Genomic DNA, 24,386 nt, shown 5'->3' on the forward strand with positions numbered 1-24,386 from the left:
AACACCAGGACTCCAGCGCTGCAAGGCTGCAGTGCTAGTCACTGAGCCACCGTGTGGCCCCCTAAGCTTGGCTGTTCTTGTGTTAGACAATCAGCTATTCATTTTAATGGCCTCCTTGTAATACTAGGTTTCACCTGCAGAGGACACTGCAGGGAAATGTTTGGCCATGGCTTCCTCTATTGATAACAGCTGATTGACAGATGTTAGAAAAGCCAAACCTGTAGTGATCAGCTGATCGCTGGGCTCTGTTTCCAGGATTCTCACTATTAAACCAACCAAGGTATATTATACAGGCATTTTGCTGGCCACCATCATATTTTTAGATTGTCTAAAAGATGCAACATTGAATTCCTCGAAATATGCAAATGAGGTTTCTAAAGGTTCCAGCTGGGAAAAACCAGCTACATGTACAGCATCATAGCAGGAAGATAGAAGCTGTCAATGAAGTGTACAGGGCTGGAGATTTAAAGCTGGAGACAGAACCCTTAAGAAGCATTGGCACCCCCTTCCCTCAGCATTACACTTGAGTCTTATTTGCATTTTTTTTATTGTCTTTTTATTTTAAGATTATTATGTTATGAGGAAGAAACAAAAGAAGATTCCGCGCCTCCTTTACTGGGAAGTGACATTGATATTCGTACGGTTGGTTTTGTGATTCCTCCTCTGGGGAACATGTACCTTCCACTTCACTTTTGTGGGTATGACAATAGGGTTGTGAGGCTATATAGCCAAATGCGGGGGTCGCCACTACCTGGATAAAAACATCTCCCCTGGAGGACAGGCTGTTAAAATGTCTGAGTGGCTAGTGGGATCTGGATATTCCACAATGTTGGAAAAATCCAGTGGACACACACACCCTCGACCCTTTTTTATTTTAAGGAAATGGTGCACTTGTTGGACTATTTAGGAGTAGGATGGTGTTCAGCATGGTATCTCCTGGAATGTACAATGGCTGGTGTGATTTTGAGTGCCATAGTGACAAACTCCATAAAAGCAGCTTTGTTCTTGAGGCAACCCTTTTGACATAGTAGCTGTTTCTATTTGTGTTCTTGAACATACAAAGGGGTTGCCACATGATCAAAATGCAAAATTGATTTGAACATAGAGAGGAGATGAAGAGAAAAAAAAGAGCATAGAAAGTCTTTGTATGCAGTTTTATGACCTAATGACCAAAGACTATTCTGCATACCCTCCTGACCGACCAAGGGCGTAACCTGTATTTTTATACTTATGGAAGATCTGGAGCAGCAGCTCTAAAATATAATAATGTATGAACTGAGAATAGACAAATAATAATAATAATAATACATTTTATTTATATAGCGCCAACATATTCCGCAGCGCTGTACAATTTATAGGGTTCAGATACAGACATACATAACAAAGAACGTCATTTCACACAATGGGACTGAGGGCCCTGCTCAAAAGAGCTTACAATCTATGAGGTAGAGAGGGTGACACAAGAGGTAGCAGGGGTGGCATTGCTTATACAGTGTTCAGACAATTTTGTGCATTAGGAATTGTGATAGGCTTGTCTGAAAAGATGCGTCTTTAGTTTGCGTTTGAAACTGTAGAAGTTGGGAGTTAATCTGATTGTCCGGGGTAGAGCATTCCAGAGAAGTGGTGCAGCTCGGGAGAAGTCTTGTATACGAGCATGGGAGGTTCTGATAATAGAGGATGTAAGTGTTAGGTCATTGAGTGAGCGGAGAGCACGGGTTGGGCGGTAGACAGAGATGAGGGAAGAAATGTAGGGAGGTGCGGCATTATGGAGAGCCTTGTGGATGAGAGTAATAACTTTATATTTTATTCTATAATGAATAGGCAGCCAATGTAGCGACTGGCACAGACCGGAGGCATCGCTGTAGCGTCTAGCCTGATAGATGAGCCTGGCCGCTGCATTCAGAATAGATTGTAGAGGAGAGAGTTTAGTGAGGGGAAGACCGATTAGTAAGGAATTACAGTAGTCAAGGCGAGAATGAATCAGAGAGACAATAAGTGTCTTTAGTGTATCTCTGGTAAGGAAAGGGCGTATTCTGGAGATGTTTTTGAGGTGGAGGTGACATGAACGTGCGAGTGATTCAATATGAGGGGTGAAGGAAAGGTCTGCGTCAAATATGACCCCAAGGCAGCGGGCATGCTGCCTAGGAGTTATAGTAAGACAAATGTGTGTGTAGTTTTCTTATTTGAGTAGAGTAAGCAGTCTGTCGCTATTTGGACATCCAGTGTGTTGCCCTGACATCAGCAGTATTATTTCCTTATACCCCAACACAATTACAGCTTTTATCTATCTACTATAAATTCATATTGGCATTTAAATGATTAAAGACTAGAGATGAGCGAACACCCAAATGTTCGAAGTTCGAAATCCGATTCGAACAGCCGCACACTGTTCGACTGTTCGAACAGGTTTCGAACCCCATTATAGTCTATGGGGAACATATACTCGTTAAGGGGGAAACCCAAATCCATCTCAGGAGGGTCACCAAGTCCACTATGAAACCCCAGGAAATGATACCAACACCCTGGAATGACACTGGGACAGCAGGGGAAGCATGTCTGGGGGCATAAAAGTCACTTTATTACATGGAAATCCCTGTCAGCTTGCGATTTTCGCAAGCTAACTTTTTCCCATAGGAATGCATTGGCCAGCGTTGATTGGCCAGTCTTCAGAATTCGGCCAATCAGCGCTGGCTCTGCCGGAGGAGGCGGAGTCTAAGATCGCTCCACACCAGTCTCCATTCAGGTCCGACCTTAGACTAAGCCTCCTCCGGCAGAGTCAGCGCTGATTGGACGAATTCTGAAGACTGGCCAATGCATTCCTATGGGTATGCGGTGATGCAGCTGAAATGAGCGAGTGCACACACTCACCTCTGCTGTGCAGAGACTCAGCAGTGTCGAGCCAGTTCTGCTCAACTACACCGTGTGCCGGTCGGCTCTGCTGTGCGAGCTCGGCACACACTCAGCTCTGCTGATTCTGTATACTGATTCTGCATACTGGCCAATCAATGCTGGCCAATGCCAGCGGTGATGCAGAGCTGAGTTTGTGCCGAGCTCGCACATCAAAGCCGACCGGCACACGGTGTAGTTGAGCAGAACTGGCTCAACACTACTGAGTCTCTGCACGTCTTCTGTATCTCATTCGGGCCAATCAACGCTGCTCAATGCATTCCTATGGGAAAAAAGTTTATCTCACAAAAAACACAATTACACACCCGATAGAGCCCCAAAAAGTTATTCTTAATAACATTCCCACATAAATAAAGGTTATCCCTAGCTATCCCTGCCTGTACAGCTATCCCTGTCTCATAGTCACAAAGTTCACAGTCTCCTATGACCTATGATTTGAAATCCACTATTCGTCTAAAATGGGGGTCACCTGATTTCAGCAGCCAATAACTTTTTCCGATTTTTTTCAATGCCCCTGTTGTCGTAGTTCCTGTCCCACCTCCCCTGCGCTGTTATTGGTGCAAAAAAAGCGCCAGGGAAGGTGGGAGGGGAATCAAATTTTTTTGGAGTTTGCCACGTGGTGTCCGTATGGAATCGAACATCTCGAACAGCCTGATATCCGATCGAACATGTGTTCGATAGAACACTGTTTGCTCATCTCTATTAAAGACGTAAAACTGGATTAACCTTTATCGTCTCTACTGGGACCTGCTCATAGATCCTATGCAATGGTACAACATTACTATCAGATACTACTGGAGTGTGGATTTATAAGGTGGAGCAATGGCAACATTCCCTTCTAGCTTGTCATTTCCATCTGGTGGAGACTAGTTTAATGTGGTATCAGTTTTCAGTCGTATATTGTTTCATCTTTTTGTTGCACTTAGGCCTGGTTCACATCTGCGTTTGTTATTCCGTTCAGAGAGTCCGTTTGGGGACTGCTTGCAGTACTTTTGTCTCCACGTGATTCGTGCGGACACCGCGCTGAAAACACATGGACCCCATTATAGTCTATAGTGTTTGTGTGGTTTCTTAGCTAACTGCTTTTTAATTCATTCGGTATATTATTCGGGGGTCCCCAAGCGGACTCCCCGAAAGGAATACCGAACGCAGATGTGAACCAGGCCTTAATATGCTCGATACTGTAGATATTTTAACATTTGGACATAATACTTTTGATGATATGTAAATATATTTCAGGCTTTTATTTTGTGGCTTAGTCAGTTTTACTCATTTTACTAGGACAATTTGACAGAAGCAGAAAATGAGGAGATGGATTTGTTGCTAAGGATACCCTGCAATAAAATCTTCAGCCTTATCTGTACAGTCTGTGGTTATCAGACAGGTCCTAGCAGCTCGCCTGCTTTCATATCGTTCCAGGGAAAAAGGATAAAAAAATTCATTGTGAAGTCTTGGCTAGACTGAGGATGGCGCTACTGGATACTGGGGAGAAAGGTGTCTAGTCTGTTGTGGAGAGGAAACTGGGGCCCTCCCCAAACACTGGTAGTCACATCCTCTGCTCATCAAAGTCTGCTGTACTGTACAACTGTCCTGTCCTGTCAGTCCTAGCAGCACTGTCCTGGGAGAGAGCACATGCTAAATAGTAGTCAGTAAGTTCTCTCTACCACAACTAGGACAGGCTGGTCAGGCTGTAGAGTACATCAGACTTTGCTAAGCAGAAGATGGGGCTGCCAGTGTTCGGGGTGAAAAGCAGCAGAGTATAGTGTACTGCACACATCATGGCCACATGTCACCTCCACACTAAATAACACCATCATACTGTTAGAAAATAATTCTTCCATGAATGAGCAATACATGACCACCACTTACCCCCCCCCCCCAAAAAAAAAAAAAAGAAAAAAAAATACTGACCTAGTTCCCATGCCATGATGAATGCAGCATCTCAGGACTGTGGTGTTAGTGACACTTTGCAGATGCATCGATTTTCTGGTACCTTATGGCTGCAAGTACTTTGCCATCTCCAACAAATCCATTTCTTTACATCTTTTAATAGATGCTACTCCATTAATTCTTGCACAGTTGAGATTTTTTTCTCTAGCCTTCCCCCCTGATTTACTGTAAATATCACCTTCATAACATGGATGTTACTAACAGAGTATTCATTTATTCTTTCCTCCGGTGCTAGCAAACCTACAAGATTAATACGCATTCACACTACCAAGTTTTACCTGTGAAACTAGGTCCATCCATGTGCCTGATTTACTGGCTTGAACATCATGCTGGTAGAGGAACTGCTAGTAGTAGAAGTATCTATGATGTGAGTTGTTCCTGCGTACCAGCTACATACTGTCCCGTACTGTAATCACTATGGGGCAGTATATCGCTGGGCGGCAGAGACTCCTAGCATCATTACTTGGATGAGTGAAACTCAGTTGTGTGAATGTGGGGTACGTTTTTTATTTGCATAAACACAATGAATTTGGGCCACTACCCCTCTGTAGACATATAGTATAGACATCTGCAGACAGGAGCTTAGCTGTAGGGGGTCCAAAGGCATCTCTTCAATAATAAAAGACACCAGCGTTATAGATAGCACAAGGGAAGTGAGGGCACTTGTATAGATTTTGCCCAGGATCTCCATGTTATGCCTTTGCCTGTAAAAATCTACACTTTTGCTGTATGCACTTTTGCTACCTCACAATTTTATTATATAATAGATTACTGAGCCTTGTAAATATGAAGGAGTTAATCTAAAAAAACATGAATTTTGGCATGCTGCCCGGTGAATGCATTTTGTCAAAAAGACATATTTGTGTAAGCGACAGTGTGGATTATAAATGACCTTCCTGTGTGTTAACAGCGGGATTTTTGGGCCAAGGAGGACAGTAGGTGATTTGATGTAAGCCGATTACATAATACTTCTCTGGCTCACATGGCACCCAGTTTACTGTTGAACATCCTGCTGTTGTTCAGTAATGAAGTGTTACTGTAAAATATGATGATTTTGATTTTCATCCAGGCCAGTTTTGCTTATTCTCCATTGACAATAGCACAAGCATCGGCTCTCTGAGCAGTGTCAGGAATACGGCAGAAGTATCTTTACAAATGCAGTTCATTATCTCCAACCTGTTAGTTGAAGTCTAGTAATTCCCAAAGCTGATCATACAGAGAATCTACAAGCAATCTTCCAGCGATCATATACATGTAGCTGCACTGCCTGTCCTGATCAATAGCCAATTAGTCCTGATCAATGTTCTGCCCGAGGCGAGCAATCTGGGAAAGAGAGTGTTAAAATGTTAATTTCAGTGCAAAATGATTAGTAGAAATTATTCATAGCTGAAAGATTAGATTCCTTTATTTCTTTATAACTTGCATTATTGGGAATTCAGAACTAGACTCTGCAGAGGATTGGTGGTCTTTTGTGCTACAGTATATACTCATAGCTCCGGTGCAGGATCCAAAGCCGCGCTTCCTTGTTTGAATACCATGTTTTATTTTTGGTGTCTGGCATAATAGCATATATTTGCATATCTTACAGTGTGCCAGATCTATTCATCTTTTCTTATATGTGCTAATAATGATCCTTTATTTTGAATTGGAAAAAGAAATCTATTATGATAAAAATCAGTGTATGTAAACAAATTATGTGCAAGTAAGGGGTCCTGCCCCTATTATACACGTGCAATAGATAGAAGTTGTAGAAAGCTGTAACATGTTAACCACAGAACCCAGTCTTCAATTTTCAGTTGTGGAGACTATGTCACTAAGGCAAGATGCACATAAATGTAAGAAATTCACAGCCCTTCTCCGTTCCAGGTCAATAGAGGTGAAACCAAGCTGGCCGCTGTCACCCTTACTATTTAATTTGGTATGAAATATAAAAAAACAAAAAACTTGAGTCTTCAGTAGTTGATACCTTTTTTAATGGCTAACTAATAATGATGACAGATTACAAGCTTTTGAAGCTCTCGGCTTCTTCCTCATGTAAACTTAAAAACAATTTCTGAAGGATGCATATTTATGTACAGAGGGACACATAGGAATACAATTTTAGGTGGGCATGAAAATTTTGGTTTTAAGAGGAAGTTTCAAATCTAAAAAAGACAGAAGGATTTAGGAGTACAAGCTCATGACACTGTTTCAGACACTCCAGTAGGGGTTGAATATGTCATATGGGTTTATGGCCCCTTACAGAAATCACTGAACTGAAGCAGCCATAAAAGACCACTCTTTGAACTGATAAGAACCTTGGGAACTGAGGAATAACCAATAACCTTACACCCTCCCACCTAAAATTCTATTCCTATGTGTCCCTTTGTACATAAATATACAGCCTTCAGAAATTGTTTTTAAATTTACCTGAGGAAGAAGCCGAGAGCTTTGAAAGCTTGTAATCTGACATCATTATGAGTTAGCCATTAAAAAAGGTATCAACTAATGAAGACTCTCAAGTTTTTTTTTGTTTTTTTTTTATATTTCATACCCACTGGCTAACACGGTACAAAAACAAACGTTTTCCTTATATTTAATTTGGTGTGCAACTTCTTTTTGAGACCTATTTTACACTCCCCTCAATATCATGGAGTAGCAGTAGGTGGTTAAATTAATGGTGTTTTCAGACAACTGGCAGCGTCTAACTCGTAAAAGACTATCCCTTGTCTAACTGAAATATGCCAACATTTTTATAACATAGCAGGCTTTAGACCAAATCTTAGGTCATATTGAATTAGCTTTCAGATGGGCAAATGAGTCGCTCAGATAGTTAGGGATCCAGCCCTCTAAAGATGCTGATTAAATTATGTTGACCCGAATTAAATTAAATGACCTAAATGTTGACCTTAAAGGGATTCTACAGTAAGCGTAATTATTTAAATTTAAAACAAAGAGTCAGAATTATTTTCCAAATCTAGAATATTATTGTCTGGTGTCTCAGTATAGAATGGCACTGAACTGGCTGCTGCATCAATCTATTCTGCTTATTTAAAGGAGGATAGGGCTCTGCCTGAATTACTACACATTCCTATTCCAAAACTGCCAGAAGAGGTTATGAGGAATCCATTATTACTGACCCAATACAGGGTATGGAGAGGGGTGCAAAATTAGGCATTAGATTACTGTACCCCTAGTGGTTAACCTGGTTATGAAATCCTACCTTTCAAAACAGAACAGCAGGTTCCCATTTTTATATTGGTGCAAAAGGGGATTGAAATTGTCTCTAAGCATCATAAACCCATTTATCTCATATTGTTTGTGGTGATGAGAAAATGGATAGTACACACCTGGATCTTACTCAGAGCCCCCACTAGTCACTTGTTTGTTGGTGAACTGGAATGGGTCTTCAGAATGGATTTTGATGCACATGAAATACAATAAAGGGACTAATACTGGAAAGACAGAGGGTGTATGAGACATCTATTTAACGGAGTTAACATCAGAGTCAGGTATAAGAATAAGCAAGCCCTCATATGGCTATGTCAAAGAAAAAATAAACAAGTAAATAACTTTTGGGGAGTAAAATTTGAAAAAAGAAGTGGCTTTGATCCTGAAAGTGGTTAATCCTCAGTTTTCTAGATAACTGTAGCGGGCTTAGGCCCCATGTAACAAGCCAAAAAGTGCTCCAGCAAAGACCGTGTCGGAAAGTTTTTTCCATGTGCTTTTACCAGAAAATCTGCAGAGTTTTCCTCTGTGGACTTTCCCTATTATACCAATACAAACACCGCCAGCGTTTCTGTAGGTATAATTGAGATCATGTTTTTTTTTAAATTGCAACATTTCCGCAGCTGATTTTTTTCTGCAATGCGTGGATGGGATTAGCCAGAATTTATCCACTTTGCAGGTACTGTAATACATGAAGTTTTTTGCCACTTATTCGCAACGTGGGGTTATAGTGTTAAGAATTAAGAAATAACTTTATCTTTTGTTTTTGTGTCATGTGCCCTTGTAATTAACCAGTGCATTAGGGTCCATTCACATGGAGGAAAATGGTGAGGAATTTGGTGTGGAATTTCAGCGCTGAAAAAAAGCCTCCCATTGACTTCAATGGGTTCCTTTTTCTAACTTTTGGGTTCCTTAAAGGGTTCCTTAAATGAGAGACTGAAATTCCACACCAAATTCCTCACCATTTTCCACCATGTGAATAGTCCCTTACATGGATCATAAATTCCTTCTTTTTTTATAACATCCAACTATGAATAAGAAATGCACATCTTTTTTTTTTTAAAAAAAAATTCTTTATTTATAACTAAATACCAGCAAACAGGCATACAACAAAAACATTGCATAACAATAAAACAGACGGGCTCAAAGACCCGCAATGAGGCTTTAACAGAAACAGTATAGAGAAGTCAAAACCAATACAAGGCAGCATAAAAGTAGATGGCCAATAAGATACCCTGATATCGTCGAGCAAAGAGAAGAAAGAAGAAAAAAGAAAGAGAGGGGAGAGAGGAAAAAAAAAGGGAGGGAGGAAGAGAGAAGGCGGGGGACTCCAACCCCCGGCAACCGGAAAGCCAAATGACCACAAGGCCTCAGCCCATAACATCTCTGTAGGGCCGAGACCCCTGGAAAAGGATCCAGGGCGTCCAGGCCTCCATGAAAACCTCCCTAGCGTCCCGGAGAGACGCCGTGAGATCTTCCATACTTTGAATGTCCTCAACTTTGCGGAGCCAATGACAGAGAGAGAGGGCGGGTTGGTCAACTTCCAAAGCCGGGATACATGCCCTAACAACATTAACGATTTGTCTGATCGGTGATAGGTCCGGAGAGGAATGTCTGAGAGGTGGAGGAAAACGAAGTAGGGAGGATCGTTTCTCCGGTGTGTTGAGGCCATTAGCGTTAATAGAGGAGAACATAATTGTAGGTATACTTTTCCAGACTTTTCCAGGCCTGCAATATTACAGTGTTATAATAATCCAAAAGCTATTTCCACTATTATCCAGACACACGATACAGTGATTTCCAATCCATTTAATTAAAGTGACGAGATGCATCTAGCTACAATGTAGCAAGTAAGATACATACAAGGAAAAGTGTTTCTTATTCTAATGAATGGATTAAAAATAAATTTAGAGTCAATTGCATTCTTTTAAAATTGTTCTAATTAAACTAAGAAAAGTTAATCCAAAGTGAGTCTTAAAGAAGCTTTCCTGTTAATATGCTGGCTTAATGCTTAGATTTAGCTAAATCCTAAACTGATTCTGGTATGATGTTGGAATTTCTTGCAGAGGTTCATTTATGTTGTTTTCGGAAGTGTATGACCCAGTTGAGAAAGACTGTCTGTGCCAACACTTTGGAAAAGTTATTTTTATGATAGAAAAGGAATTGGTTGCTGCCGCTGTCAGGACTCCTAATTGGAGCCTCAGAAAGCAGACCGTAATGGGACAATTTATCTAAAAATGTCCATTTAACTGAACTCCTTTTAATTCCACCGCTGTGTCACGAAGAGAATTTTATCACTACAGAAAATCCTGCTAAATACTGTCTTACAAGCGGTTTCTTTTCCTTTGGAGTAGTCAGCATTACTCCTCTTTATTTGGTATCAATAAGATGCAAACTGCCTTCTCTAGAGGAGTGTGTAATGGAGTTGTGAGGATCAGCAGCCACATTGCATTGTAAGCAGAGTCCATCTAGCAAAGCCACAGGTCCGTAACTGTAAGCCAGTTACTCAGGAATAAGAAGTGTGGTATTGGATAAAGCACAGCGCCCAAACAGAAGAGGGCCAGCCACATTGTATATTCTGTATTCAAATGCATGGGCACACAGTTTTTACAGTGTAACTAATATGTTTTTTTTAATTTTATTTTCATATCTTGTATAGATTCTGGTTCATGAATGTTTACCAAGTGGTGGCATGAGTAATGCTAAAAAGTATTGTATGATGTAGGTATAGTGCACTTTATACAGCTGTGAGCTGCGTTATTTCTTCTGCCCAGCGGGCGTATGCCATGCTGCACAGCTACAGCTCTAGGACCTGGTTTGTGACATCACTCTTCTATTCTAGAGCAAAACACAAAGGGGTTTCCAGGATTTAAATAAATAAATAAAAAATGTGATAAGAATATGCAAAAATAAAAACTAACAAATAACTTTTAGGCTAAGGCCCCATGTGGCAAAAATGCACTGCAGGAAAAATTGCAGCGGTAGCGCATCACAGTACTTCAGGCAGTGATTTGCACAGTAAGTTCGCTTCAGTTATACCTTGAGGGAAACCTCCGGCGTTTCCGTAGATATATGGGTTTTGGAGATCGCAGCTTGTCCACTGCGCATATTTTACTGTAAAGTGGGGGTGAGAGTCACTAAAATCTCATCCACTTTGCTGTGACTGTAAAAAACTACGGCATTTCTGCTGTGGGCAAACTGCAGTGTTTACGCCACATGCGGTCACGGCCTTAAAGAGGTCTTTTCTCCACCACATTAAGTAGCATATCAGATATAAGGAAATGTGAACACACGCCTCAAACTTTTGGCATATTGCTCAGGAAGGATTATCACAGCATATAGGTATGCAAAAGATGTATTTTTACATTGTTATATCATGTGTTGTAAATTACTTGCATGTGTTGTGTATGACTTGCATGGAACTGTATACTGTATTCGATGGTAATGTCACTTAGGGTCCATTCACATGGAGTAAATGCGCGCTGATTTTGGTACAAAGCACTACAAGGTACTGTGATAAGGTTTATAATGAACTTACTGTTGACAGACAGCTTGTTCCCATACTGCAGTGAGTCAACTTAAAATGCTGCTTGTAAGAGCAGAAGACAACTTGGAATGTAGACCACTTTAACTCTTTCAGCTATAAAAACCAAATGCATATGGACACCCGTGAGTAAAAGGTTGGGTTTTCTACTTGTTGCTGGTCTTATGAACTGGGCTTATCTTATAATTGAGTTTAATAGCAGGTACAGTACAGACCAAAAGTTTGGACACACCTTCTCATTCAAAGAGTTTTCTGTATTTTCATGACTATGAAAATTGTAGATTCACACTGAAGGCATCAAAACTATGAATTAACACATGTGAAATTATATACTTAACAAAATAGTGTGAAACAACTGAAAATGTCTTATATTCTAGGTTCTTCAAAGTAGCCACCTTTTGCTTTGATTCCTGCTTTGCACACTCTTGGCATTCTCTTGATGAGCTTCAAGAGGTAGTCACCGGAAATAGTCTTTCAATAGTCTTGAAGGAGTTCCCAGAGATGCTTAGCACTTGGTGGCCCTTTTGCCTTCACTCTGCGGTCGAGCTCACCCCAAACCATCTCGATTGGGTTCAAGTCTGGTGACTGTGGAGGCCAGTTCATCTAGCGTAGCACCCCATCACTCTCCTTCTTGGCCAAATAGCCCTTACACAACCTGGAGGTGTGTTTGGGGTCATTGTCCTATTGAAAAATAAATGGTGGTCCAACTAAACGCAAACCGGACGGAATAGCATGCCGCTGCAAGATGCTGTGGTAGCCATGTTGGTTCAGTATGCCTTCAATTTTGAATAAATCCGCAACAGTGTCACCAGCAAAGCACCCCCAGACCATCACACCTCCTCCTCCATGCTTCACGGTGGGAACCAGGCATGTAGAGTCCATCCGTTCACCTTTTCCGCGTTGCACAAAAACACGGAGGTTGGAACCAAAGATCTCACATTTGGACTCATCAGAACAATGCACAGATTTCCACTGGTCTAATGTCCATTCCTTGTGTTCTTTAGCCCAAACAGGTCTCTTCTGTTTGTTGCCTGTCCTTAGCAGTGGTTTTCTAGCGGCTATTTTACCATGAAGGCCTGCTGCACAAAGTCTCTTCTTAACAGTTGTAGAGATGTGTCTGCTGCTAGAACTCTGTGTGGCATTGACCTCGTCTCTAATCTGAGCTGCTATTAACCTGCGATTTCTGAGGCTGGTGACTCAGATGAACTTATCCTCTGCAGCAGAGGTGACTCTTGGTCTTCCTTTCCTGGGGTGGTCCTCATGTCAGCCAGTTTCTTTGTAGCGCTTGATGGTTTTTGTAACTGCACTTGGGGACACTTTCAAAGTTTTCCCAATTTTTCGGACTGACTGACCTTCATTTCTTAAAGTAATGATAGCCACTCGTTTTTCTTTACTTAGCTGCTTTTTTCTTGCCATAAAACAAATTCTAACAGTCTGTTCAGTAGGACTATCAGCTGTGTATCCACCTGACTTCTGCACAACACAACTGATGGTCCTAACCCCATTTATAAGGCAAGAAATCCCGTTTATTAAACCTGACAGGGCACACCTGTGAAGTGAAAACTATTTCCGGTGACTACCTCTTGAAGCTCATCAAGAGAATGCCAAGAGTGTGCAAAGCAGTAATCAAAGCAAAAGGTGACTACTTTGAAGAACCTCGAATATAAGACATATTTTCAGTTGTTTCACACTTTTTTGTTAGGTATATAATTACATGTGTTATTTCATAGTTTTGATGCCTTCAGTGTGAATCTACAATTTTCATAGTCATGAAAATACAGAAAACTCTTTGAATGATAAGGTGTGTTTTGTTCTGTACTGTATGTGTCTATATCCTTTGTACATTTAACAGCTACCTCATTGAGGTCTTAAGTAAGAGTGGAGTGTCTATGTCCTTCATCGTCTGTGGGTGACTTTGGATGACTTGCTGGGGTCAGTGTCTGGTTGCCAGCTCAGAAGAAGCTAGACTAGATCCAGCAGTACATTGGCCTTTGGGAGGAGTGGTATCAGACACAGCGGAGCTGTCATACTGCCACCATCCCGGTGCTGATGACTGCTTGCCAGTGCCTGTTTAAAAATTTTCGTAGTTGGCAAGATCCAAAAGATCAATGTAGTGTGTGACCCACAATGGAGAATGGTCAGGAAGCCTCCTTGCTTTTTTCCAGCTACAGAGAATATGACTCCCAGGAACTAGGATTAAGTGGAGGAGTCTGCATGGGTACATGTCTTCAATACCTGCCTTTACTGGGATGAGCAAGAGAGAGACCTGAAGGGTCACCAATGGTGGGTGGAAGTTGGGATGTACCCAAAGTATGGTGGTGCACTACTATCTAGGGCAAAGCTATGGGTTCTTACGTGATAGCAAGATGTTGCTTTTGCACATCGGAAATGCCTTATCATCCATGTGTACACCTGGAAGAGTGGCATGTCCACAGCAACTTATGACTTTGAGGTTGACAAGACTTTGGAGTATTGTTGCATGCTGGGTCCCCATGGATACCCTGTGACCTCCAGTAGTAAGTGTGGGGCAGTCTGCTGGTGGGCCAAACTGAATTCTGGGTTGGTTTCCAGGTTTGACAAGTAAAATTCCTAGCCAAGACTAGGCCCCAGCGGTTTATAGTCAAGGTAAATTCCTAGAAGGGATAGTGGCTAGAATGTACACTGTAAATTTCAGGCAACTTGCTTCACATATACATATGGGCATTTTTCTGAGTTCACCAAACTGAAAAAGACCGTAAGTCAGATGAGACTAAAATTGGCATCCACAGACTTCCCTAACAATATTAGCCACTTCCTTAAAGAAAAGTTGCATTTACTGACTGAAGTGTTAGTGCAGATTCACTTGATAGAGTCTTGGCCATGAAACTCGGTCTCTTAGTGTGCACGAAGGAAATGGACTCCTAGGGAAATACTGTCTGTTATTATTACTCACTTGTCAGCAAATGAAAGATATTTTCTTTACTTACTGGAATGTGTCCTGATCATCAGCACTGAATATTGGATTCATTTTTATTCATAATTGTCTTCTAAAAATATTGAAATAACAAGTTACGTTGTATTGTCCAGTTCAGATTCGCCAGAAATCCCAGTCTCGCAAGTCTGACTTTTTTTCTGTCTGGCAATTTCAAAGGAGTCCATCAGTGGAGTCTTTTAGAATCCGGTTGTGTCTGTCATTAGACTGACCATCCTGCAACGGAGCAGAAGAATGGGCAAACCCAACGTAGATGTGAACGTAACACTAACATTTAATGCAAATTCTTTTCATGACTTTCATAATTTTTATTAAGGCATAAGGATCATTCTGTATGAGAGAACCTTTTTAAACAAGTTAATTCCACCACCAGTGTACGCACCAATAAGATGATCACTTTATGCATGAATTTTGGAGATTTAAGTACAGTTTTGTATTTCAGCATAAAGAACCTAAACAGAGTAACCCTTTTCAGGACCAAGCGTCATTGATGCCCCAATGTTCAACTATTTTCACCATGTTTTTTTTATATCCATCATGGCTTATTTTCCGGACACCTTGTCCATGTGTAAGTTAACCAGTAATTTTGTATAGTAGAGGGCTGTAAACTGCTGGTGTTATCTCTAGCTAGGCTCCCTGCTGAGAAAGAGCAAATATCCTGGAAGTAGGTGATGGTGGGGGCAGGCAGAGGACTATGATCACTGTAAAGGGTTAGATTTTGTTGATAAAAGTGATGATAAAAGCTTTACTGTGGGACAGTATCTTCAGCATAGAGATTCCAGCACTTATCACTCCTACAGGAGCAGCTTTAAAGGGGTATTCCCATGTATAAAATCCTATCTATATTTGTAGATAATTAAAAGTTAAACATTTTTGCAAATAGAAGTAATTAAAAATTCAGAAAAATTTTAAGGATTTTCTCTAACTTTCTTAGTGGTGAGAGTCTGTTATCTTGATCGGTTGCCAATGGTTATGACGACTAATGCAGAAACTTTCTATGGTCTGGGACTTGTCAGTAACCCAGCTATGACTTTCTTATTGTAGTCAGGTTATCAGGCAGGGACACTACATGTATGAGGAGATATCCCAGCCACAATAAAGAAATCATGGCTGATTTTCTGACCTTAGAAAGTTTCTGCATTCATGGTGGTATCCACTAGATAAAGACAACAGAATGTGACCACAAGATATTTAGAGAAAATCTTTAAAACTCTGCAAAATGTTTAATTATTATTAGAGATGAGCGAACACTAAAATGTTCGAGGTTCGAAATTCGATTCGAACAGCCGCTCACTGTTCGAGTGTTCGAATGGGTTTCGAACCCCATTATAGTCTATGGGGAACATAAACTCGTTAAGGGGGAAACCCAAATTCGTGTCTGGAGGGTCACCAAGTCCACTATGACACCCCAGGAAATGATACCAACACCCTGGAATGACACTGGGACAGCAGCGGAAGCATGTCTGGGGGCATAAAAGTCACTTTATTTCATGGAAATCCCTGTCAGTTTGCGATTTTCGCAAGCTAACTTTTCCCCATAGAAATGCATTGGCCAGTGCTGATTGGCCAGAGTACGGAACTCGACCAATCAGCGCTGGCTCTGCTGGAGGAGGCGGAGTCTAAGATAGCTCCACACCAGTCTCCATTCAGGTCCGACCTTAGACTCCGCCTCCTCCGGCAGAGCCAGCGCTGATTGGCCGAAGGCTGGCCAATGCATTCCTATGCGAATGCAGACTTAGCAGTGCTGAGTCAGTTTTGCTCAACTACACATCTGATGCACACTCGGCACTGCTACATCAGATGTAGCAATCTGATGTAGCAGAGCCGAGGGTGCACTAGAACCCCTGTGCAAACTCAGTTCACGCTAATAGAATGCATTGGCCAGCGCTGATTGGCCAATGCATTCTATTAGCCCGATGAAGTAGAGCTGAATGTGTGTGCTAAGCACACACATTCAGCACTGCTTCATCAAGCCAATACAATGCATTAGCCAGTGCTGATTGGCCAGAGTACGGAATTCGGCCAATCAGCGCTGGCTCTGCTGGAGGAGGCGGAGTCTAAGATCGCTCCACACCAGTCTCCATTCAGGTCCGACCTTAGACTCCGCCTCCTCCGGCAGAGCCAGCGCTGATTGGCCGAAGGCTGGCCAATGCATTCCTATGCGAATGCAGACTTAGCAGTGCTGAGTCAGTTTTGCTCAACTACACATCTGATGCACACTCGGCACTGCTACATCAGATGTAGCAATCTGATGTAGCAGAGCCGAGGGTGCACTAGAACCCCTGTGCAAACTCAGTTCACGCTAATAGAATGCATTGGCCAGCGCTGATTGGCCAATGCATTCTATTAGCCCGATGAAGTAGAGCTGAATGTGTGTGCTAAGCACACACATTCAGCACTGCTTCATCAAGCCAATACAATGCATTAGCCAGTGCTGATTGGCCAGAGTACGGAATTCGGCCAATCAGCGCTGGCTCTGCCGGAGGAGGCGGAGTCTAAGGTCGGACCTGAATGGAGACTGGTGTGGAGCGATCTTAGACTCCGCCTCCTCCAGCAGAGCCAGCGCTGATTGGTCGAGTTCCGTACTCTGGCCAATCAGCGCTGGCCAATGCATTCTATTAGCCCGATGAAGTAGAGCTGAATGTGTGTGCTTAGCACACACATTCAGCTCTACTTCATCAGGCTAATAGAATACATTGGCCAATCAGCGCTGGCCAATGCATTCTATTAGCTTGATGAAGCAGAGTGTGCACAAGGGTTCAAGCGCACCCTCGGCTCTGATGTAGCAGAGCTGAGGGTGCACAAGGGTTCAAGTGCACCCTCGGCTCTCCTACATCAGAGCCGAGGGTGCGCTTGAACCCTTGTGCAGCCTCGGCTCTGCTACATCAGAGCCGAGGGTGCGCTTGAACCCTTGTGCACACTCTGCTTCATCAAGCTAATAGAATGCATTGGCCAGCACTGATTGGCCAGAGTACGGAATTCGGCCAATCAGCGCTGGCCAATGCATCCCTATGGGAAAAAGTTTATCTCACAAAAATCACAATTACACACCCGATAGAGCCCCAAAAAGTTATTTTTAATAACATTCCCCCCTAAATAAAGGTTATCCCTAGCTATCCCTGCCTGTACAGCTATCCCTGTCTCATAGTCACAAAGTTCACATTCTCATATGACCCGGATTTGAAATCCACTATTCGTCTAAAATGGAGGTCACCTGATTTCGGCAGCCAATGACTTTTTCCAATTTTTTTCAATGCCCCCAGTGTCGTAGTTCCTGTCCCACCTCCCCTGCGCTGTTATTGGTGCAAAAAAGGCGCCAGGGAAGGTGGGAGGGGAATCGAATTTTGGCGCACTTTACCACGTGGTGTTCGATTCGATTCGAACATGGCGAACACCCTGATATCCGATCGAACATGTGTTCGATAGAACACTGTTCGCTCATCTCTAATTATTATATTTGCAAAAATGTTTAACTTTTAATTATCTACAAATTAAAAAAAACTATGTACATGGGAATACTCCTTTAAATCACAGGTGTTTGACTTTAATTCCCGTGACCATCGGGCATCAGAGCGACGTAAATAGCCAGATTAGCAGCGCCTAGGGGGTAAGTAGTAGTCCCAGATATAATTCATGAAATCCTGTTGCACTTAAAGTTTTGTTCCAATTTATTGGATCTGCTTTTTCTTCTTACAACATGCACGGTAAATATCAGTCACACAGAAGCAAATACATCCAAAGCAAGCCTAAGGCACCTATACTTATAGCTGAAAAGAATATAAATATGTAATGTAACTTTGTTCCACCGACATACACTGAATGATCTTTTGTATAGTGTGTAGAGAGCGCTATAAATGGAGGCTTATTTACTGCACATAAACTCCCAGTCAGAATCAGCAAATCTGTAGTGTGAAATGTCCAAACCAAGCCAAAAAAAGTTCCCACAATAATAAGATTGATCTCGCAGACAATGATACGTTCTCTATTGCCTGGTTGTCTCACCAATAAAATTGATTCTTCCCGTGTCCATGACTGATCATCTGCTCACAGTAAATCTGTTGAAGCAGAACACGTCTCACGCTGCCCCACTGAAGCTTCTCTGAATAAGCTGGTTAGGAAAATAGAACATGACGAGATTCAGAAATTTTCTGGTCTGTTTAATGCTGCATCAACAGTAGCAAAACATGACTAAAGTTTCATGGATTTTGTAACTGTTGTCAAGGAACAGACATAACAAGACCTTAATCTTGGTTCAAATTATGTAAACTCCCATGGTATATAGGATTTTGTGTATACTTTGAAATTCTCAAATGTCTGGTCCCTGTTGAGGATGACAACTTCGCAAGCAAAGCACGCATACTTATTAATTACCATTTATGCCAAAATAAGTTTTCTTTGTTCGTGAAAACTTTCGCCGACTTTAAGAGACACCGTCTGCATTGATCATTAATTTCTGTCTTGACAGTCGAGGACGAAAAAAAAAGAAATCTGGCAGCAAGGAATCAAAGCCCTTCTCTCCATGCACGCAGTCAATCGTCTCCTTTTTGATAGATTTTAGATAATGTTTCTACCACTTCCCCTTAACTTACGGTTAGTTTGATATTAGGCAGAGCGATGCGTCTTGTTTAGTATGGAAATGAACGTCTTAAATGTGCAGTCTTACATAAGTAACTGCCTCTTAAGATACACCTGCATACCATATAAAAGAGCATTTTAAATGAAGCAGCGCAGGCTTTAGTTTTTAACTTAATTGAACTACAACCGCCAAGACATGCAAAGCTCAGCGCCATAAAAATAAAATATGTCAAAAATCCAATGTAGCTGTGCATTGCATTCCAATTTGAGCCTAACCTGGACTTAACAGTGCCTTTTATACCGTGGTTTCAAAAGATAAATGCACTCCAAGCTGCAGAAGAGAATATTGCGAAGAAAAGAAACAGTTCTGCTCGTCTTCAGTCGTTTCCTTAAGTACACTTCTTCTACGCCAATTTGCATATTTTTTAAATAACTAGCTAAGCGCAGACAATTCAACAAGAAATTTAACATGCATAGGAAGTACGGCAAAAGTGAAATGTCCACTGGAAATATCTGCACAACATACTGGGAGCCAGTGGGTTGCTAATTTCATGCATTTATATCGGCAGTGAAATTGTTTAGTTATTCGGTTTACTTCTAATATTTCATATTTGCAGGAGAAATCTCAAGATGGCAAATTAGACATTTCACATGCTTTCAAAAAAGAACAGAATGTTGATGAGCCAAGTGGAAAACTTGTAAAAGACAAAGAGATTATTGCCAGCACAAACTCAACCAGAAATTCGCCCATTAATAAGACGCAGAGAGCCAGCGAAGAGGTTGGTATTTGTTCTTGTTACGAAGAAGCTAAGTACCAATAATACATTGTTTGTTTATTTGCTTGTGTCAACCAGGAAGGGCATGATTCAGAATGATGTGGATCAGAAAAAATTCTTAAAGGGGCTCTGTCATCAGATTTTAGCACTATGAGACACACATATGCTTGAATAGCCTTTAAAAGGCTATCTGTTGTCATTACACAAGGATATTTTATAAGGGATCAAGGTATTTTATATAGGAATAAATAAATGTTATGTTTTAATATTGGGCATCAGTGCTTTTGCTTATGTAATAATATCTGGTGTAACTGTGTGTGTCCTTCAGACACTTGGATTGGCACACCATAGCTCCAATTGCTGTATGATTTGCATATTCAGGCCCCGCTAATCGTTAAATAAAAGCCCCCCCCCCCCGTTTTAACCTAAGACCCTAAATACGAATATGCAAATCACACTTACCGTGCATGGTGGGCGATTCGTGCACTGCTCGACGTCATCCTTCGCTCACGCCCTCTTCTGGTGTCTTCTGTCTCTGACATCCTCCTGGCCTCTCGATTCCCCGCCTCCATCTTAGTTTCTTCTGGCGCCATTCTTGTGAATCGAAATGCGCGACCATACTGCACATGCGCAGTACGCTCGCTCGCGTGGTTCTAAGGGGAACTGAGCATACTTATTTAACAATTAGCAGGGCCTGAATAGCCTTTGTAAAGGCTATTCAGGCATATGTGTGGCTCATAGTGCTAAAATCTGATGATAGAGCCCCTTTAAGGTTTATTCCCACTGCAAAGTGTAACTATTATCATATGTCTTTATTTTCTATGAACTCCCTCTTAGGGTATGTTCTCATGGGAGAATTTGGAGCTGATTTTGAGGCAGATTGTGCCTCAAAAGAATTGCTCAATTCCACCCTGTGGCTGGAGCCCCACGTGGCGCTAACACCGCGATTTGCCCGCGGTGGAAAATATTGCAGCAATTTACAGTCAGAGCAAAGTGGATTGGATTCTATCGAATCCTATACCCACTTTGCGTTAAAAAAACGCACTGCAGGCATCACAGCATGTCAGTTATACTTACGGAAACGTAGGTGGTTTCCCCATAGGTATATTTGAAACAGAAAGTCCACAGAGGAAACTTCTGCGAACTTACTGTCTAAAGCACTGCAGGAAGAACCACAATGCATTGCCACCACAACCTAAATCTTCCTTCTGTTGTATTCATTGGGAGGCAGAGATCGAAGCAGGACACTGAAAAAAATCAGCTGCAGGACCTGTGACGTGGGTCGCTACACTGATTATATTCAGATGAATGGGCCTAATCAGTGAGTAAATGCCGCAGCAGAAATTGGAGAGGAATTTGAGGTGGAAAGGAAGAAGAATATTCCTCTTCCTTTCTGCTGTGTGAACGTACTGTGGTGTGTTCTGCAGGTAACTGTTTTAGGTTGCCTAGATACTACTTCAATAGCCATCAATCGACAACTAGTTCTTCCAACCACCCCAATAGGGAGAAAGGAGTATTGAGTTGCCAGGCACCTTTGGTAGCACCGCTGTGTCAAATAAAAATTGGGCATGTAGAATCCCAATAGCCTTGTTTTTCTTACCTTCAACATCTGCCGTCAAGAGGAAAGTTGGTTCCACCAAAATCAGCAGATTAACTTGGCAGAAATCTTATATGTATAGCCAACCTTATTGTATGGAGACCACCTTTTCGTTACATGTAGATGGATGTTGTAAAGTGATGACTACTGTATAGAGTGCCCTAAGTTCTTACACTTATTGATGCTGTTGCAGACAATTAGAAAATATTAGCAAGGTAATAAAAATACAAGAAAAATTGGATGTTATTCACTTTATTGAGATGTGTTGACAGCAAAAGGAAGTGCAAAAATCTGATATACAAGATACAATGTATGGTGCAAAGTGTCTTTAAAACTGCCAAAGTAGAAATGTAAGAAAATGTATTTTCTTGATTTCCTACCAGTCATCTCGATTGAGAACACTACAGTTAGTCTTTCATCACACTGAGATAACCTTTTACAGGGATCAGTAGATTGCGTGCTGCCGTGCAGCACATATGGATATAATACACTGTGCCTTACAAAGGACCTTTCACCTTATCCACCAACCCCAGTGCTTTGGATCCTTTAATATTAGCTGCTCCAATGATTCTGGTGCAGTTGGGATTTTTCTATCTAGAGCCCGACTATACCCAAGTACTCGGTGCAGTTATTTTTGGTACCTTATATGTTACTTCGTCTCTGTGCTGTCAGATGTGAAACGAACAGACAAGGGGGTATGATTCAGAGCTTCAATCATAGATGGAGAGTGTCAAAAAACAGAATCACTCCCTTTGTCTGCTGCTCCCAGACAACACCCGTCTCAATAGTATATCAGTCACCAAAACTGTTCTGTGAGGTACCTCAGGTGTCAGACCCCCAATGATAGGACATCAGCATGTACATCCCAGGAATCCCCTTCAATACTTTGCATATATTAGAATACCCCTTCATTGGTAATGAAATTGACCAAATTGGAGACTGTGATCTTTTGTGTTGCTTAGAATACTGTAATGTTAGAGTACCATCCTGTACAGCAATATATAAAGTAACATTCTTTACAAACTTTCCAACAGTCTTTTATCTCTAAAAGCGGTGGATCTCTGCTGAACGGAACTTTTAATGAAGAAGAATCAGCAAAATATTTTCATGAAGCTTTGTTGGAATGGAGAAAGGAAGCCAAGAATGAATCACAACATGTCACTATCTTAAAGAAAGGAGGTAATCTAGTGATTATTGCTGGTTTTGTACCTATTTCTTCTGTTTTATACAATATTCAGAAGTTTCTTAAGTTATAGATAAAGTGAAATGAGGATAGAGAACAGAGACCTGATCAAATACTCAGCTGAAATACAATAAATGTATTAATAGACACATATTTTCTTGCACAAACAAAATGGAATTAATATAAAATGAGACATTTTCCTTTTGTGTCTCTTAGTATAATTTATTGCAGAATATTACATATGATCAGGTATAGAAAGTCTCTACAGGCCATGCTATAATTCTGTAAAACTTCAGTGGTCATAGTTTGCTATTTGTAAAATTGGCTATGCATTAGCTGTACTCATATCTAGCTCTATTCAGTTGACCATATATTAAAATTAAGGAACTATCCCTAGGGTGAAACCCATGCTTGGACCCCATGTGCTCTTAACCCCATGATGTGCTATGTCTCTCCATTCTAGAGATCTACCTATTTGTTCACCAACTGAGCTCAGGGAAATCTTAGTAAACATATCAAAAATCTTTGGCCTTTATCTTGTTTACATAATCACCAACCTTCATGAATTCACAGGATTGTCACAGATTTTCAGTAACAATACTAGCAAATTTGGCTTGTCTAAAGAAGAACATGGTTTATACAAATCCTGTCTAAGGGCTCGTTCACATCTGCGCCCGGGACTCCGTTCTGCAAGTTTCCGTTTCCTGCACAAAACAGGGCAGGAGACGGAAACCTGCCGGCATCTTTCAAACCCATTCATTTGAATGGGTTTGAAAAGTGTCCGGCCGTGAGCACCAGTGAGCGTTTTATGCTCTCCGCGGTGAAACCGTTTTTTTAACCAGACACAGTCGGACATGCAGTACTCTGTGTCTGGTTTTAAAAAAAAACGGTTTTGCCGCGGAGAGCATAAAACGCTCACTGGTGCTCACGGCCGGACTCGGCATGACAGGTTTCCGTCTTCTGTCTGCAGAAGACGGAAACCTCAGAACGGAGACCAGACGCTGGTGTGAACCCAGCGTCATCAAAGTAGATCTTCCATGGTGGTGGCAGCCTAACCAACATTCAAACCAACTTACTATAAATCAGTTGTACAGTGTATCTATATCAGGAATAGAACTATTTCTAGCCATGATTTGACTTGTATTCTTCAATTTCTAGTAGTTTTGCCTTTGCAGGCTCTATCTGTAGTTTGTACTCCTTGGCTGGTGAGTGAAATGCTGTCATATACTGTACTCAGTACTCTATAACTGTCTCCGAAACAGCCCCAGGACATTTAGCTGTATCCCTTTTTAACTTGACAGCCAAGTTGCGTTAACATTTGCATTCGTCTTTAACTTAGTTTTTTTTTTTCAATTACTTTTAATGGCTTTTGTTGAACGATACCACTCTGCAGCATGTTGAAAAGGGCTCCATATATATATATATATATGTATAGAGAAGTACTGACCTTTACTGATATGAATAAAACACTTTGGTTGTGATAGAAAGCTCCTATTTAGCTAAACTTGTGTTTCTACTGCTCTCCCTCTCTGGACTTGTGTAAACTGAGTCAAGCAATATGAAGTCCATCTCATGACGGATAAAGCAGTATTTTCGGAGTGAAAGTCAGTCTAGCAGAGGGGACAAGAAAACGGCTGCATAAGAGTAGAATAAAGTCTCAATTGTACCAATGAAAT

At 41.4% G+C, this 24,386-nt stretch overlaps 1 protein-coding gene across 1 annotated transcript in view; it reads left to right on the forward strand.

Annotated features, from left to right (window-relative positions):
* Nucleotides 1-24,386, forward strand: part of ZBBX (zinc finger B-box domain containing) — a 138,427-nt gene that overhangs the window by 39,306 nt on the left and 74,735 nt on the right. The window contains exons 8-9 of the mRNA XM_075268719.1: nt 19,772-19,933; nt 22,562-22,706. Coding sequence (XP_075124820.1) covers nt 19,772-19,933; nt 22,562-22,706 — 307 coding nt within the window. The remainder of the gene's footprint in view (nt 1-19,771; nt 19,934-22,561; nt 22,707-24,386) is intronic.

The sequence above is a fragment of the Leptodactylus fuscus genome, chromosome 3 (assembly GCF_031893055.1).
Source record: "Leptodactylus fuscus isolate aLepFus1 chromosome 3, aLepFus1.hap2, whole genome shotgun sequence".
Taxonomy (NCBI): Eukaryota; Metazoa; Chordata; class Amphibia; order Anura; family Leptodactylidae; genus Leptodactylus; species Leptodactylus fuscus.